The sequence below is a fragment of the Mandrillus leucophaeus genome, unplaced genomic scaffold (genome assembly GCF_000951045.1).
Source record: "Mandrillus leucophaeus isolate KB7577 unplaced genomic scaffold, Mleu.le_1.0 Scaffold1003, whole genome shotgun sequence".
Classification (NCBI taxonomy): domain Eukaryota; kingdom Metazoa; phylum Chordata; class Mammalia; order Primates; family Cercopithecidae; genus Mandrillus; species Mandrillus leucophaeus.
Window position 1 is genome coordinate 453,006 of NW_012098133.1, and position 15,652 is coordinate 468,657.

Here is a 15,652-nt window from a genome sequence, read left to right on the forward strand (position 1 = left end):
ACTCTCCCTTTCTCAGTTTCTACCTCCGTCCCAATCTCCGTCCCGGTCTCTGCCTCTTTGTCCCTCTCCCTGAGGTTGTCTTGGTCCCAACGTGTTCTGGTCCTTTCTCGGCCTGCGAGAGGGCACACTGGGGGCAGACTCGGAGATAAGCGCGGCGGTTGGGCAAGGAGCCCAAACCCTTTGGAGGCCTGCGCTTGCACAAGGAGTGGCCGGGGCCCCGCGGAGGGAACCGGCCGGGCGGGGCGGGGCTGGGCCCGTCGAGGGAGGGCAGAGGGGAGGCGGGGCCGGCGCGGCGGGACCCGGAGCCTCGGACGCGCGGCGGGCACCCGCGAGCGGACGGCGGCCGCGTAGTGAGGTGAGGACCCCCGCGCCCCCCGGGTCCCTGCTTCCCAGACTCCTCCCCGTCACCTTCTCGAGGGCCTTCGTGGGCTCCCAGGGTCCCCTCGGCGCCGGCGGCCCTCCCCCTCCCCGCCACGACCCGCCCCTCCCTCCTGCTGCCCGGCCTCTGCCCCATCATCCCTCCTCGCCCCCTCCCTCGTCGCAGCCTGCGCTGCCTGCCACTGCCCGCCCCGCCCCCGCCGCTCCTGTTCCGCGAGTACCTCGGCTCCCAGTCCCGTGCTCTCGAGCCCGGCCTGAGTCACCGGGAAACCAGGTCCTGAGTCAGGGCCCGAGGGTCAGGACGCGGGCCCTGGCTTGGGAATGAGGCCCAGCTGGAGAGAGGCAGAAGGAGGCCCGCACTGATGCTGGGACGGAGAGGGCGTCCTGGTCACCGACAGAGCATAAGAGCAACAGGGAGAGAGCCTAGGCCAAGGAGGAAGACAGAAACCCAGGCTCAGAGGCAGACAGAGACACAGATACAACTCAAGATCTGGTTAGAATTGGAGACTGAGTCAGGGACAAGCTTAATGACAGAGAGCAAAACAGGGTGGCACAAGGAGAGGGACAAAGAAGGATTGAGAGGTTGAGATGGATTGGGGCAGGGACAGGGACAAGGCAGAGATAAAACTCAGGGGCCACAGAATTAGAGACAGGTCTATGAAATAGACTGGGGTCAGGGTCAGGCTGGCAGAAGGGGGACAGAGCAGAGACCTGAGCCCAAGGGAATGGGCAGGGAAAAGGCAAGCTCAGAAAAGGAAGGCTTGGAGAAAGCAGAGGTGAGGGGTTGGCATTTCACACTGCTGAACTGCTACAGGGCATGTGCACACACATGTGAACAGCATGTGAACATGCTGCCAGTGGGTACCTCTGGAGTACCCCTGACCTCTGGTCCCTCATCTCTCTGGCCTGGTTCTCTGCCCCCATCCTTATTCTTCAATTAGCCTCCACCCAGGGCCGGGACCCCACACATTAGGACTGGTTAGGGCTCTCGGGGCAGCCTGACCAAGGCAGGCAGGATGTGGAGGCGGCCAGGGCTGGAGGGACAGGAAGGAAGTCTGAGCAGAGACAATAGGTGGAAGGGGAGGAGGGACTGGGAACAACCAGGATTAGGATGGCAGGCCTGTATACCTCGGCTCTGGAAACAAGAGGGAGCGGGGTCTGCACCTCCTTCCTCCTACCTAGGCTGCCCCTCTCCCCACCTTAGTCTACAGCTGATCTGGCCACATCATTGGCCCCTCTTCTGCATCTCCCAATCCCACTCTGCCCCACAGCATTCTAGCATCTTGTCCCATGCTTATTCAGTTGGATGTGCAGTCAGGCAGGGGCAGAGCTTTGAGCCAGACCCAGGGTGGGCAGGAGCTGCGGGGCCAACTCTAGCACTGATTTGCTGTGAACCTGGGGCAAGCCCCTTCCCCTCTCTGGGCCTCAGTTTCCTTAACTCCAAATGAAGTCCCTTCCCTAAGTAGAGAGCCATTGCTGTTGTTCTGGGATGGATCTGCTTCCAGATCGCAGGCCTGTCAGCATCTTTCTTTGGAGGAAGATTGAAGGCTGGTGCTCACTGTCCAGGCCTCAGACCTTGGGGCAGGGAGGGGGATTCTCAGCCTGAGCCCTCCCTTCACCCTGCCCCTCCCCCCAGCAATGGCCTGAGCCCCCATGGCTGCCCCTCAGGACCTGGACATCGCTGTGTGGCTGGCCACGGTGCACCTGGAGCAGTATGCAGACACGTTCCGACGGCATGGCCTGGCTACAGCAGGTGCAGCCCGGGGCCTGGGCCACGAGGAGCTGAAGCAGTTGGGCATCAGCGCCACAGGGCACCGGAAACGCATTCTGCGCCTGCTGCAGACAGGCACCGAAGAGGGCTCCCTGGATCCCAAATCAGATAGTGCCATGGAACCATCCTCCAGCCCAGCTCCCCAAACCCAGCCCCCTAAACCCGTGCCGAAGCCCAGGACCGTGTTTGGTGGACTCAGTGGCCCTGCCACCACTCAGAGACCTGGGCTGAGCCCAGTCCTCGGGGAACCAGGAGTGTCCAGGAGCCCAGAGCCCAGCCCAAGGCCGCCTCCTCTCCCCACTTCCTCCACTGAGCAGTCTTCAGCCCTAAATACTGTGGAGATGATGCCTAACTCCATCTACTTTGGCCTGGACCTAAGAGGCAGGGCACAGGCAGCTCAGGAAAAGTGAGTGGGGTTGGCTCCCTAGGGACTGATGCTGGGGGGAGTGGGGAGGAGAGCATGAATTGGACAGAGGCGGAGGCGGGGAGCAGGGCATGAAGGCTTGTTCTTCCTCCTCTCTCCCTAAGTAACCAATAGACCTTTCCCTTCAGGGCCCCAGACAGCTCCCAAACCACTGCCCCCACCCCTGCCCTCAGGCCCACAGCAGGCACAGGTAACTGGATTATCATGGGTTGGGGGAGAGGGATAGTGCCCTCAGGACCTCATACACTCCCAGCAATCTCCTCTTCCCTGTGCGTTCCCCTCTCCTCCTGCCAGTGCACATAATGGATCCTGGTTGTCTGTACTATGGTGTCCAACCTGTGGGGACTCCAGGGGCCCCCGACAGAAGAGAGGGCAGAGGTGTTTGTCAGGACAGGGCTGAACACAGGTGAGTACTAAACAGGGAAGTGGTGGGAGGGAGGAGCAGGTGAGTCGGTGGTGGCCGTGTATCCAGTTATTCAACAAACGTGCATTGAGTATTCACCAGCCAGGCACTCAAGATACAGGATGAGTATCACAGACCCAGTGCCACCCTCAGGCAACTTGTGACTCAGTGGGACAGACTGGGAATAAAACAAGTAGACAAACGAATGGTCGTATAATGGAAAATTGGGAGAAGTGCTTTTCTTTCTTTCTTTTCTTTTTTTTTTCTTTTGAGATGGAGTCTTGCTCTGTTGCCCAGATTGGAGTGCAATGGCACAATTGGCTCACTGCAACCTCCGCCTCCTGGGTTTAAACAATTATCCTGTCTCAGGCTCCTGAGTAGCTGGGATTACAGGTGCATGCCACCACGCCCGGCTAATTTTTGTATTTTTAGTAGAGATGGAGTTTCGCCATGTTGGCCAGGCTGGTCTCGAACTCCTGACCTTAGGTGATCCTCCCGCCTTGGCCTCCCAAAGTGCTGGCATTACAGGCGTGAGCCACCATGCCCAACTAGGAGAAGTGCTTTTCGTTTTTTCATTCAACAAATATTTATTGAACAACTATCATATACGAGATGTAGATGCTTGGGATAGATTAGTGTACACAGAAATCCCTGCCCTTGTGGGGAGGTAGTCCATTAACAATAAACATAATACATTAAATATTATAGAATGTTTAAAAGGTATTAAGTGCCATGGAAAAAATAGAGCAGGGTAAGAGGGCTGGGAGGTTGGCTGGGGGCACTGCAATTTTTCATTTACAGTTAGCAGAGCGTTAAGAAGATGGCATTTGATCAAAAACTTGAAGGAAAGGAGGTGAAGGAGTTAGCCATGAAGATAACTGGGGGAAGAGTGCCCTAGGTAGGGCGAGTGACTGGAACAGAGGCCTCAAGGCGGGTGTATGCCCAAGGGGATCCAGGAGCAGTGAGGAGGCCAGGGCATCTTGGCTGGGGCAGGTGGGCCATGGTGGGAGGAATGGCAGGAGATGAAGTCAGAGAGGTGAAAGAGGCTAGATAAGGGCCGGACACAGTGGCTCATGCCTGTAATCCCAGCACTTTGGGAGGCCAAGGTGGGTGGATCACCTGAGGTCAGGAGTTCGAGAGCAGCCTAGCCAACATGGTAAACCTCGTCTCTACTAAAAATATAAAAAAATAGCCAAGTGTGGTGGTGGGCACTTGTAGTCCCAGCTACTCAGGAGGCTGAGGCAGGAGAATGGTGGGAACCCGGGAGGTGGAGCATGCAGTGAGCCAAGGTCATGCCACTGCACTCCAGCCTGGGCAACAGGGTGAGACTCTGTCTCAAAAAGGAAAAAAAAAAAAAAAAAAGGAAAAATAGCTGGGAGTGGTGGTGCATACCTGTAGTCCCAGCTACTAGAGAGGCTGAAGCAGGAGAATCACCTGAACCAGGGAGGTGGAGGTTGCAGTAAATCAAGATCATGCCACTGCCCTCCAGCCTAGACAACAGAGTGAGACCCTGGTTTTTTTTTTTTTTTTTAAAAACCAACAAAACAAAAACAAGAGGCCAGATAAGGCAGGAGCTTGTAGGGACTTTGGCTTTTACTCTAAGTGAAATGGGAAGCCATTGAGGGGTTTTGACTTTATAAAGGGATCCCCCTGGTTGCTGTGTTGGGAGTGGTCTGTAGGGGGCAAAAGGAGAGGCAGAGAGACCAGTGGGGAGGTTTTTGTAGTAATGTAGGTGAGAGACCTCAGAGTACAGTGATAGTAGCGGAGATGATGACAAGTGGCTTTATTTTGAAGGCAAACTGTCAGATTAACTTGGGGTGTGAGAAAAAAAGAGCAGTCAAGAATGACCTTGAGGGCTTCCGTCTGAGCTGGTGCTGACCAGTATGGTAGCCATTAGCCACACGTGACTACTGGGCCTATGAAATGTGGCTAGTCTCCATTGAGATGCACAATAAATGTAAAACACCTGCTAGATTTCGAAGACTTAATATGAGAAAAAGCAATACTGGATGAATATAATAAATATAAACATAAATTATGTTTATATTTTATGTTGATTACAGAACTTTTATGTAGTAAAAATAGTCATTTTCATGTTGATTACATACTACAATGTTAATGTTTAGGATATATTGGGTTAAATAAAATATATTATTAAAATTAATTTCACCTGTTTCTTTTAAGTTTTTTAAACATGGCTACTGAAAAGTTTAAAATTACATATTTGGTTCGCATTGACTTCTGCTGGATAGCACTGTCCTGAGCACCTGCAAGTTCCTGGAGCCGCCACGGTCTGAGATGGGAAAGACTGTGCTAAGGCAGGTGGGAGGTGAGGGTAGATCAGGAGTGCAGTTCTGGAAGTGTTGAATTTGAGGTGTAAGTTATACCTCCAAGAAGAGGTGAAAAATAGACCACCAGGTAGACAAGTCTAGAGTCTGGGGAGAGGTCAGAGCTAGAGACCTAAACTTGGGAGTTGTCAGCGCTTAGATGGGTGCATAGAGCTGTGAGTGAGTGCAGATAGAGAAGAGGACCAAGATCAAAGCCCTCTTGCACTCCCATATCTAGAGGTTTGGGAGAAGAGGAAGAATCTACAAAATGGACAGAAGAGAAATAGACAGCAAATAAAAGGCCAGGAGAATATGATGTCATAGGAGCAAAGTGAAGAAAATGGAGGAGAAGAAGGGAGAGGCCAACTGTGTCCTACGCTTTCTGAGGGGTCTGCTACTGTGTATGATGGGACTTAGAACTGACCCTTGGAATTGGAGGTCACTGGGGATCTTGACAAGCACAGTCTCAGAGTGATGGGGTGAAAGCCCGGTCAGAGTGGGTTTTAAGAGAGAATAGAAAAGTATAGACAGTGTCTTTTGAGGAATTTTTCCGCAAAGAAGAGCAGAGAGTTGGAATGATTGTTGCTAGAGGAAGTAGAGTCAAGAAAAGAGTTTTTATGTTGTTGTTTTTGAGACGGAGTCTTGCTCTGTGGCCCAGGTTGGAGTGCAGTGGCATGATCTCGGCTCACCGCAACCTCTGCCTTCTGGGTTCAAGTGATTCTCCTGCCTCAGCCTCCTGAGTAGCTGGGACTACAGGCATGTGCCACCACGCCCAGCTAATTTTTGTACTTTTAGTAGAGACAGGGTTTTTCACCTTGTTGGCCAGGATGGTCTCGATCTCTTGACCTCGTGATCTGCCTGCCTCGGTCTCCCAAAGTGCTGGGATTACAGGCGTGAGCCACCGTACCCATCCAAGAAGAGTTTTTACTGGATGCAATGTTATGTAGGTTTGTAGGTGAATAGGAATGATCTGGTAGGGAGGGACAGTTATGTACGGGAGAGGAGAGTGAGGGATGTCTAGAGTGATTGTGTGGGTGAGAGCAATAGGCTTAAGTGCACAGAGGAGGGTCCGGCTTTAGACACGGGTGTTTATTATAGTCACAGGAGGAAGGCAGAATATGTGCGTGAAGTTGGGTAAACATGGCACTGGGAGTCTGTGGGGGTTCTTATCTGATTACTTCAATTTCTCAGTGAAGTAGGAAACAGGCTGCAGTAGCAGTTCTCAACGTTAGCTGGGGAACTTTTAAAACTACAAGTGCCTGGGCCCTCTCCCAGAGATTCACATTTAAGTGTCTGGTGTGGAGCCCATGTACTGATATTTTTTAATGTTTCCCAAGTTATTTTGTGCTGTTGAGGTTGAGAACCCCTGGAAAGTGATAGAGAATAATAGAGGAATCTACTCAGATTAGTTAAGGGAGGCCTCTCTGAGAAGATGACATAAGCAGAGACCTGAAGGATGAGAAAAAAGCAGCCCAGGGAAGCATGGAAGGAGGCAAGTTCTAGGTAGAGGGAAGAGTGTGTGCAAAGGCCCTGAAACACGGAGGAGAATGTGGCTGTAAGCAAGGGCCAGGGCAACACAGGATGCAGTCAGGGGAGTGTCTATGGGCCTTAGTGTACAAGTTCTTGCAGCCCATTGGAATTTGGGTTTAACCAAAGTGCAAATGGGACATTATTAAAGGCTTCCTGCAAGGGAGTAAAATGGTCTCATCTGCATTTGTAAAAGAGCACTTTGGTGCCTGTGGGAGAATGAGTGTGGGAGGGAGGGCAAGAATGAAAGCAGGTGACCAGTTAGGGAATTTGTATCACCCTGGTGAGAGTTGATAGGAACTTGGTGCTTGGTCCAGGGAGAGTTCAAGAACGTTTTGGAGAAAGAGTCAAGACATATTGATTAGCCATGGGCAACCATGACAGGCAGCCATCTACACAGCCCTTCCCCGTCTTTTCCATCCGAGTCATATTAATGGCACAGAAGATGGACTGAAATTTTCCCAATAAAAATTCCAAGTATGCTCAGGAAAGCAGCTCCATGCCAATCTTAAGGGTTTTGAACCTCCCTATTCCCCTGTTTGAAAAGCAGATCCAGACTGGGCACAGTGGCTCACGCCTGTAACCCCAACAATTTGGGAGGCCAAGGTGGGAGGATCACTTGAGCCCAGGAGTTTGAGACCAGCCTGGGCAACATAGCGAGACCTCATCTCTACTAAAAATAAAAATTAAAAAATTAGCCAGGTGTGGTGGCCAGCACATGCCTGTAGTCCCAGCTTCTCAGGGTGGGAGGATCCCTTGAGCCCAGAAGTTCAAGGCTGCAGTGAGCCATGATTGCACCACTGTGCTCAGCCTAGGCAGCAGAGAGAGAGAGACACCCTGTCTCAAAAGAGGCTGGGCGTGGTAGCTCACGCCTGTAATCCCAACATTTTGGGAGGCCAAGGCGGGTGAATCACCTGATGTCAGGAATTTTCGACCAGCCTGACCAACATCGAGAAACCCCATCTCTACTAAAAATACAAAATTAGCCGGGTGTGGTAGCGTATTCTTGTAATCCCAGCTACTCAGGAGGCTGAGGCAGGAGAATCGCTTGAACCCCAGAGGCGGAGGTTGCGGTGAGCCGAGATCGCACCGTTGCACTCCAGCCTCAGCAACAGGAGCGAAGCGCCATCTCAAAAAAAAAAAAAAAAAAAAAAAGAAAGAAAGAAAGAAAAAAAGAAAAGAAAAGCAGATCCAGCACCTGCTAGGCATTCTATTCTTAGGTGACGTGAGTAGGATGGAGAAGGTACAAAGAGGGTGTCCAGGGTACTTGTCTAATGTGTGTCCCTCCCTGTCTTGGCCCCCACAAGGCTCAGCAGGCAGGATCTGGAGGCACGGGAGGATGCTGGCTATGCCAGCCTTGAGCTACCTGGAGACTCCACTCTCTTATCACCCACCCTGGAAACAGAGGAGACCAGTGATGACCTCATTTCACCCTATGCCAGCTTTTCCTTCACGGCAGACCGCCCCACGCCCCTGCTCAGTGGCTGGCTAGACAAGCTCTCCCCTCAGGGGTGGGTGCTGGGAGGGGAAGGGAGGGAGAAGAGAGAGGCTGGGAGGTGGTTGCACAGGAAAGTGCCCCCAGACCCTATGATCCCCCTAACCTCATGCAACCTCAAACAGTGATCTTGGCTTATTCCTTCCTCAGAAACTATGTCTTCCAGAGACGCTTTGTGCAGTTCAACGGGAGGAGTCTGATGTACTTTGGCAGTGACAAGGTGGGGGGCTAGGAGATGTGACATGGAGATGAGGGAGAGGGAGGGCTGAGAGGGGCTCAGAATTGGAAGGAGGGAAGTCCATGGTGTATGTGGGGGGGCAGTGACTGCATGACTGATGTCAGCATTTAAAGTAGCTGGCTTAGCAGCTGTACCCACTGCTTGTGGATTGAATGCCAATCTCATAAAATCTGGGGCAGGACCCAGGGGTTGGCACACATGGTTCAGTTCCTGTCCTCGTGGGTCATTGAGCTCTCTCTCTGCAGGACCCCTTCCCTAAGGGTGTGATACCTTTGACTGCCATTGAGATGACCCGCAGCAGCAAGGACAACAAGTTCCAGGTCATCACCGGCCAGAGGGTGTTCGTGTTCCGCACAGAGAGTGAGGGTGAGGGCCACAGCTCCCTGAGTCAGGGCAGGAGGGAGGGAGGCTGTGTGCGCAATAGCCACTGACCTGCTTCTCCATCCCCACCAGCTCAGCGGGACACGTGGTGCTCCACACTGCAGTCCTGTCTGAAGGAGCAGCGCCTCCTCGGCCACCCCAGGCCCCCCCAGCCACCCCGACCCCTCCGCACGGGCATGCTGGAGCTGCGTGGACACAAGGCCAAGGTGTTTGCTGCCTTGAGCCCTGGACAGCTGGCACTGTACAAGAGTGAGCAGGTGAGGAGAGCCGGGTGAGGGCTGAGGGGCCTGAACTAGTCTCTTCTGGCACCTCACGATGCCCACCCCCTGACCCCACCAGGCCTTCTCTCTGGGCATCGGGATCTGCTTCATCGAACTGCAGGGCTGCAGCGTTCGGGAGACCAAGAGTCGAAGCTTCGACCTGCTCACACCCCATCGCTGCTTCAGGTGGGGCCTGGGCCAGTGGGAGGCAAGGCTGGGGGACTTTTGGGGGAGGCACAAGGGTGCAGAGGACTGGAGGCCTCCTCAGTAGGACGTCAGAGGGTGTGCACGGATGGTAGTCCAGTGAGCTGGGTCAAGATGTCAGAAGGGTCTGGGCTGCCCCAGGTGTGGCCTGTGGTGGCTCCTGCAGCAAGGGCCAGGGGGATGGGACATGGTGGGTAGGTCCATGCCCATGGACTGGCTGTCAACCCCTCAGCTTCACAGCCGAGTCTGGGGGTGCTCGGCAGAGCTGGGCGGCCGCTCTGCAGGAAGCAGTAACCGAGACCCTGTCTGACTACGAGGTGGCTGAGAAGATCTGGTCTAATCGGGCCAACCGGCATTGTGCAGACTGTGGGTCCTCCCGCCCAGACTGGGCCGCTGTCAATTTGGGGGTGGTCATCTGCAAGCAGTGTGCAGGTGAGGACTGGCCTCAAGCCTATGTGGGGAACAGGAGGTCTGGGACTAGAGGGCTCAGGGTACCCATGCACCATGCCCCTCACACCCTCACACACCCTCAAACAGGTCAGCACCGGGCCCTGGGTTCCGGGATCTCCAAGGTGCAGAGCCTGAAGCTGGACACGAGTGTCTGGAGTAATGAGATAGTGCAGGTGAGGGGCAGAAGAGGGAGAAAGAGGGAGGGGTAGAAGGGAGCATCCAGAAGCAGGCCTTGGGCCAGCCTGGGGACAGGAATGGAACATCTGAGGACTCTTGAGTTCCTGTCACCTGCCTTTGCCCCTTGTCATCCCACAGTTGTTCATTGTCCTGGGAAATGATCGTGCCAACCGCTTCTGGGCAGGGACCCTACCCCCAGGTGAGGGACTGCATCCAGATGCGACCCCTGGCCTCCGGGGTGAGTTCATCTCCCGAAAGTACCGGCTGGGTCTCTTCCGGAAGCCCCACCCTCAGTACCCAGATCATAGCCAGCTTCTCCAGGTAGGCGGGACAGAGCAGGGCTGATCTGGGGTGGAGGAGGGGTCAGGAAACACTCTCTGGGGTTGGAATGCCTAGACTTGGGTCGTGGGGACTGTTTTGGGTGATCATACGACTGTCCCCAATGCTCTGTTTGGGATTTGGGGCTGACAGAGGCCCTTCCCTCCCTGCAGGCACTGTGTGCAGCTGTGGCAGGACCCAACCTGCTGAAGAACATGACCCAGCTCCTCTGTGTTGAGGCCTTCGAGGGCGAGGAGCCCTGGTCTCCACCAGCCCTTGATGGCAGCTGCCCTGGCGTCGTGCCCCCAGGTCATCCCCCAAGTGCCTCCTCTCTCCCCCACAGGAATTCTCAGACCCAACCTATGATTCACTTCTTCCAAGGGGCCCCAATTAGCTGATCACAGTGGCCCAGCCTGGGCAGTTTCCCAAATCCTCAGATCCTCCAGGGCCTATCTCCTGATGTCATGCGATAGCTGATGATGGTCATGGCTGGGGAGGGTCTGGGTGTTCCAGGTGCTAGTGCTGGTCCACCCCAGACAGGGCCAATCCATAGGTCAGGGCTAGTCTCCCTGGAGACAGTCTGATCTCTCAAAGAAGTGATCAGCTTAGTTACACTCATCTCCATTGGTCAGGCCAGTGGGGCTGAGACCCTTACAGGATGGCACATGCCCTGAGGTGCCCACCCAGAGCTAACAGCCTGGTTGGCTGGCTGGTGGGGAGAGGCAGTGGGCAGGGGCTGGGCCAGAGGCCTCCCCGTCTCGTTACCCCCTGCCTCTCTGTTTTGCAATCTGGGTAGTGAGGGATCCAGCTCCACTTGTGCTGCCAGTGGAGTCAGGTCCCACTGTCTTTCTCCATTTCATCCCTTCCCCAGAGGGGGTCAGGTGATCCCACTGCACTTGGTTGACCTTACTACTTCCCCTTCCCCTTGCAGACCCCTCCCCTGGTGTGTACAATGAGGTGGTGGTGCCTGCTACTTACAGCGGCTTCCTGTACTGTGGTCCTGTCACCAACAAAGCTGGACCCTCACCCCCTCGCAGGGGCCGGGATGGTGAGGGGGAGCCAAGGGATGGGAGGATACAGGGACAGAAAGTGGATGGGTGTGAGTGTACTGCAGAGGGACAAAGAGGTGAGGGCTGGGATGGGAAAGTAGGGCCATGCCTGGGAATAGGTTGGGGTCCTGGGGATGAGAGAGAGACCATGCCAGGTGGCAGCATTGAGTGATAGTTAAGAGCATCTGTTCTGAAGTCAGACTGTCTGGGTCAAATCCCAGCTCTGCTACTTCCTACCTATGTGTCTTGGGCGAGCTACTGAAACTGACCCTCAGTTTCCCCATCTGCAAAACAGGACTGAGTATAACACCTCATAGGGTTATTGTGAAGATTTCATGGGATCATATATGGGCAAAGGGCTTGACACAGAATAAATATCTGGTAAATGGGAACTATGACAGTGGGGGCAGAGGTCTGCTACCCCTGACTATCTCCCTTCTCTTCAGCTCCCCCCCGCCTATGGTGTGTGCTGGGAGCAGCTCTGGAAATGTTTGCCTCAGAAAACAGCCCTGAACCCCTCAGCCTCATACAGCCCCAGGATATTGTATGTCTGGGTGTGAGCCCCCCACCCACTGACCCAGGTGACCTTGACAGGTAATAGCCCTCCTGTGCTCACTGAGCTTCCCTATTTCTCTTCCCAACCTCCAGCCTGACAGCCCCCTCATTGGTCCGATTCTCCTCCCTGACCTCATCTTCTCTCCAGGTTCCCCTTTTCCTTTGAGCTCATCCTCACTGGGGGGAGGATCCAGCATTTTGGCACAGATGGAGCTGACAGTCTGGAGGCCTGGACTAGTGCTGTGGGCAAGGTGAGACAGGAGAGCGCCCTCTGCAGCAACTCGTGCTTTCCTTGTCCCCACGTGCTCCCATCTTCTCTCTTATTTCTACAGCCACTTCTTCCACTAACAGCTAAGGGTGACTGAGCACATATTCTGTGCCAGGCCCTGTGTTAAGCACTGCCCTCTCGATATCTCATTTAATTTTCACAACCACCCTCAGAGGTAAGGTTTTACATATAAGGAAACTAAGTTTTAGAGTTTACGAATTCACTTGGTCAAGGTCACAGAGCTAGGAGGCAGCAGAGCACAGGACTAAAATTCAGGCCTCTGTCTGCAAAGCTCATGGCCCAAACCTCGCTGTGCCAATGCCTCCTCCCACGAAGAAGCTGGCTCTGATTCCCACTACCTACCCTCTGCTCCAGTTTTCCAGCAAGCCCAGAGGCAAAGCTACCTTCGTATTTCCCAGCTTGTCCATTCTTAGATAAGCCAGTATCTCCCTCCTGTATGCCATTGCCAGAACTGAAAGTTCAGGCCCTGGAGTCAGACATCCTGGGATTGGAGTCTCACAACTCTTAGCCTTGTGAGCTTTTCCACATCTGTAGAGTGGGCGTAAAAGACGCACCCCCTAGGGTTGAGGATTAAATGACATGTGAGGCCCACACACAGCAAGCCCTCAGTATGTGGGCGTTGAAATAATAATGATGGTAGTGATGATGACAATGATGACGACAATCTCTCCCATCCTAAGACAGTTTTTCCCTAAGATCTGTTCCATCTTCAACTTTTCACCCTGGTGCCTTCCTTTCCCTCCTGACAATGCGTCAGAAAGTCGTGTGCAGCCTGCAGTTCCCCTTTGACCCCTTGCAGCTGCCCTCCTCTGCCCATGCCCTTCTGAACTGCTACCCAGCAGGTCATCAGTGCCTTCTCATTTCCAAGGGCCAAGGCTGCCTCCCAGCCTCACCAGGTCATCTCTGCAGCATCTGGCACTCCTGTATGGGAAATGCTCCACTGCTCTGGCTTTTGACCACCTTCTCCCAGGCCTCCTACAACTCCTCACACTAACACATTGTCTCTATATCTTTTCAAGGCTCTGTCGTGGCCCTCCCAACCAGGTTTAAGTCTCCTCTCATTATTATCTACATTTCCAAAAAGCTATCCTTTAAGGCAGTGCTACCCGGAGGGTGCTGTGAAGACTGTCACACCACACTAGCCCCTGGACTATGTGTTATGGTCCATGACAGGATAAGCACAGAACTTGAGAGTAAGCATTTAGAATATTTTATAGCAATTTGACATAGTAATTTTATGTGTTGAATCTAATTATTATAAAAAAAGGGCTTGGGCCAGGCGTGGTGGCTCACACTTGCAAATCCCAGCACTTTGGGAGGCTGAGGCGGGAGGATTGCTTGAGCCCAGGAGTTTGAGAGGAGCCTGGGACCCCGTCTCTACAAAAAATAAAAGAATTAGCTAAGCATGATGGTGCTCACCTGTAGTCCCAGCTATTGGGGAGGCTGAGTTGGGAGGATTGCTTGAGCCCTGGAAGTTGAGCCTACAGTGAGCTGTGATCATGCCACTGCCCTTCAGCCTAGGTAAGTGAGGCCCGTCTAAAAAAAAAAAAAGCGGGTCGGGTTGTATTCTTCGTTTTTTCATCCAGATTTTCTAGCAATTCACTTTTATTATTATTATTATTCTTGTTATTTTCTTTTTGAGATGGAGTTTCGCTCTCGTCTCCCAGGCTGGAGTGCAGTGACGAGATCTCGGCTCACTGCAACCTCCGCCTCCCGGGTTCAAGCAATTCTCATGCCTCAGCCTCCTGAGTAGCTGGGACTATAGGTGCACATGACCATGCCCAGCTAATTTTTGTATTTTTGGTAGAGATGGGGTTTCACCATGTTGGTCAGGCTGGTCTCGAACTCCTGACCTCAGGTGATCCGCCTGCCTCGGCCTCCAAAAGTGCTGGGATTACAGGCTTGAGCCACCGCGCCTGGCCACTTTTATTATTTTTAATGAAAATACAGTATTGGCCGGGCGTGGTGGCTCATGCCTGTAATCCCAACACTTTGGGAAGCTGAGGCAGGCAGATCACCTGAGGTCAGGAGTTTGAGAACAGCCAGGCCAACATGGTGAAACCCTGTCTCTACTAAAAATTCAAAAAATTAGCCAGATGTGGTGGGCACCTGTAGTCCCAGCTATTCGGGAGGCTGAGGCAGGAGAACCTCTTGAACCCGGGAGGTGGAGGTTACAGTGAGCCGAGATCATGCCACTCTACTCCACCCTGGGAGAGAGGAGCGAAACTCCATTTCAATGAAAAAAAAAAGAAAGTACGGTATTGGTTAGTGACAGCTTGGGACTTTAAGAAAGAAAAAGGAAAAAAAGGTCTGGTCCTTTACTGCAATTTACTGCAGGTAGTTTGAGAAGCACTGCTTTGCAGTCGACCTCAAACATCCTTTCCTCTATGAAGCTTCTCCCCAGCCCCCTAGGGTGGTGGGATTTCCCAGGGCATCATGAGTCTTCAGGTGTAGCATTTTTGGCTATAAAGAATGAGTATGCCTTTTTGGCTTGGCGCAGTGGCTCGTGTCTGTAATCCCAGCACTTTGGGAGGCCAAGGTGGGCGTTTGAGACCAGCCTGAGCAACATGGCAAAACCCTATCTTTACAAAAAAAGTAAAATAACCAGGTGTGATGGCATGCTCCTGTAGTCCCAGCTACTCAGGAGGTTGAGGTGGGAAGATCACCTGAGCTGGGGGAGGTTGAGGCTGCAGTGAGCCATGATCACAGCACTGCACAAGAATGAGTATTCTTTCTTACACCCACACCTCAATTAAGGGCTCAAGGCTGCCTCACAGTGGTCTTCTTTATGTTGGGGAGAGCAAACTGGATTGAATTGAATTTCTTTCCTGTCTTTCTCCATCCATCTCATGTCTCCTCCTTGGCTGTCTCCTTTGTTCTCTCCAATCCCTTTTCATTCCTGTTTTTCTTCTGCTTTCTCTTTGTGTTTTTCTCTGCTTTTCCCTACCCCCGTCACTCTCATTTCTCTCCCCTGTTCCTTGTCTCTTTTCCCATCCCCCTTTCTCCTGTCCTCCCCTGCCTCTACAGTGGTTCTCCCCGCTGAGCTGCCACCAGCTGCTGGGTCCTGGGTTGCTGCGGATGGGCCGCCTATGGCTGCGGTCCCCCTCCCATACAGCCCCGGCCCCTGGTGTCTGGCTGTCAGGGTTCGGCCTCCTTCGTGGTGACCACCTCTTCCTGTGCTCAGCGCCGGGCCCCGGCCTCCCAGCCCCTGAGGACATGGTGCATCTGCGGAGGCTACAGGAGATCAGTAAGCGGGGAGGTTTGGGGGGACAGGGATGAAGGGTGGCCATGGGGGTGCATAGGAGCAGACCTTTATTATTTGGGGTTTCTTATGGGAAACAGCAGAACATGGTGGCTTCAGGTACAAGCTCTGAAGGGAAACTGCCCAGCTTTTTTTTTTTTTTTT

At 53.3% G+C, this 15,652-nt stretch overlaps 1 protein-coding gene across 2 annotated transcripts in view; it reads left to right on the plus strand.

The window, feature by feature from the left end:
- Positions 1-294: 294 nt before the first annotated feature.
- Positions 295-15,652, plus strand: part of ARAP3 (ArfGAP with RhoGAP domain, ankyrin repeat and PH domain 3) — a 34,952-nt gene continuing 19,594 nt past the window's right edge. The window contains exons 1-17 of one of the 2 annotated variants that reach the window (XM_011973760.1): positions 295-355; positions 2,015-2,555; positions 2,702-2,763; positions 2,868-2,979; positions 8,138-8,341; positions 8,476-8,545; positions 8,809-8,929; positions 9,017-9,201; positions 9,284-9,390; positions 9,641-9,840; positions 9,946-10,031; positions 10,174-10,356; positions 10,527-10,662; positions 11,285-11,401; positions 11,849-11,996; positions 12,106-12,208; positions 15,274-15,493. In XM_011973760.1, coding sequence (XP_011829150.1) covers positions 2,032-2,555; positions 2,702-2,763; positions 2,868-2,979; positions 8,138-8,341; positions 8,476-8,545; positions 8,809-8,929; positions 9,017-9,201; positions 9,284-9,390; positions 9,641-9,840; positions 9,946-10,031; positions 10,174-10,356; positions 10,527-10,662; positions 11,285-11,401; positions 11,849-11,996; positions 12,106-12,208; positions 15,274-15,493 — 2,578 coding nt within the window. In that variant the 5' untranslated portion in view covers positions 295-355; positions 2,015-2,031. Of the gene's footprint in view, positions 356-1,676; positions 2,556-2,701; positions 2,764-2,867; positions 2,980-8,137; positions 8,342-8,475; positions 8,546-8,808; positions 8,930-9,016; positions 9,202-9,283; positions 9,391-9,640; positions 9,841-9,945; positions 10,032-10,173; positions 10,357-10,526; positions 10,663-11,284; positions 11,402-11,848; positions 11,997-12,105; positions 12,209-15,273; positions 15,494-15,652 lie in introns of those variants that run through there. The other variant, XM_011973751.1, reaches the window with a different exon arrangement.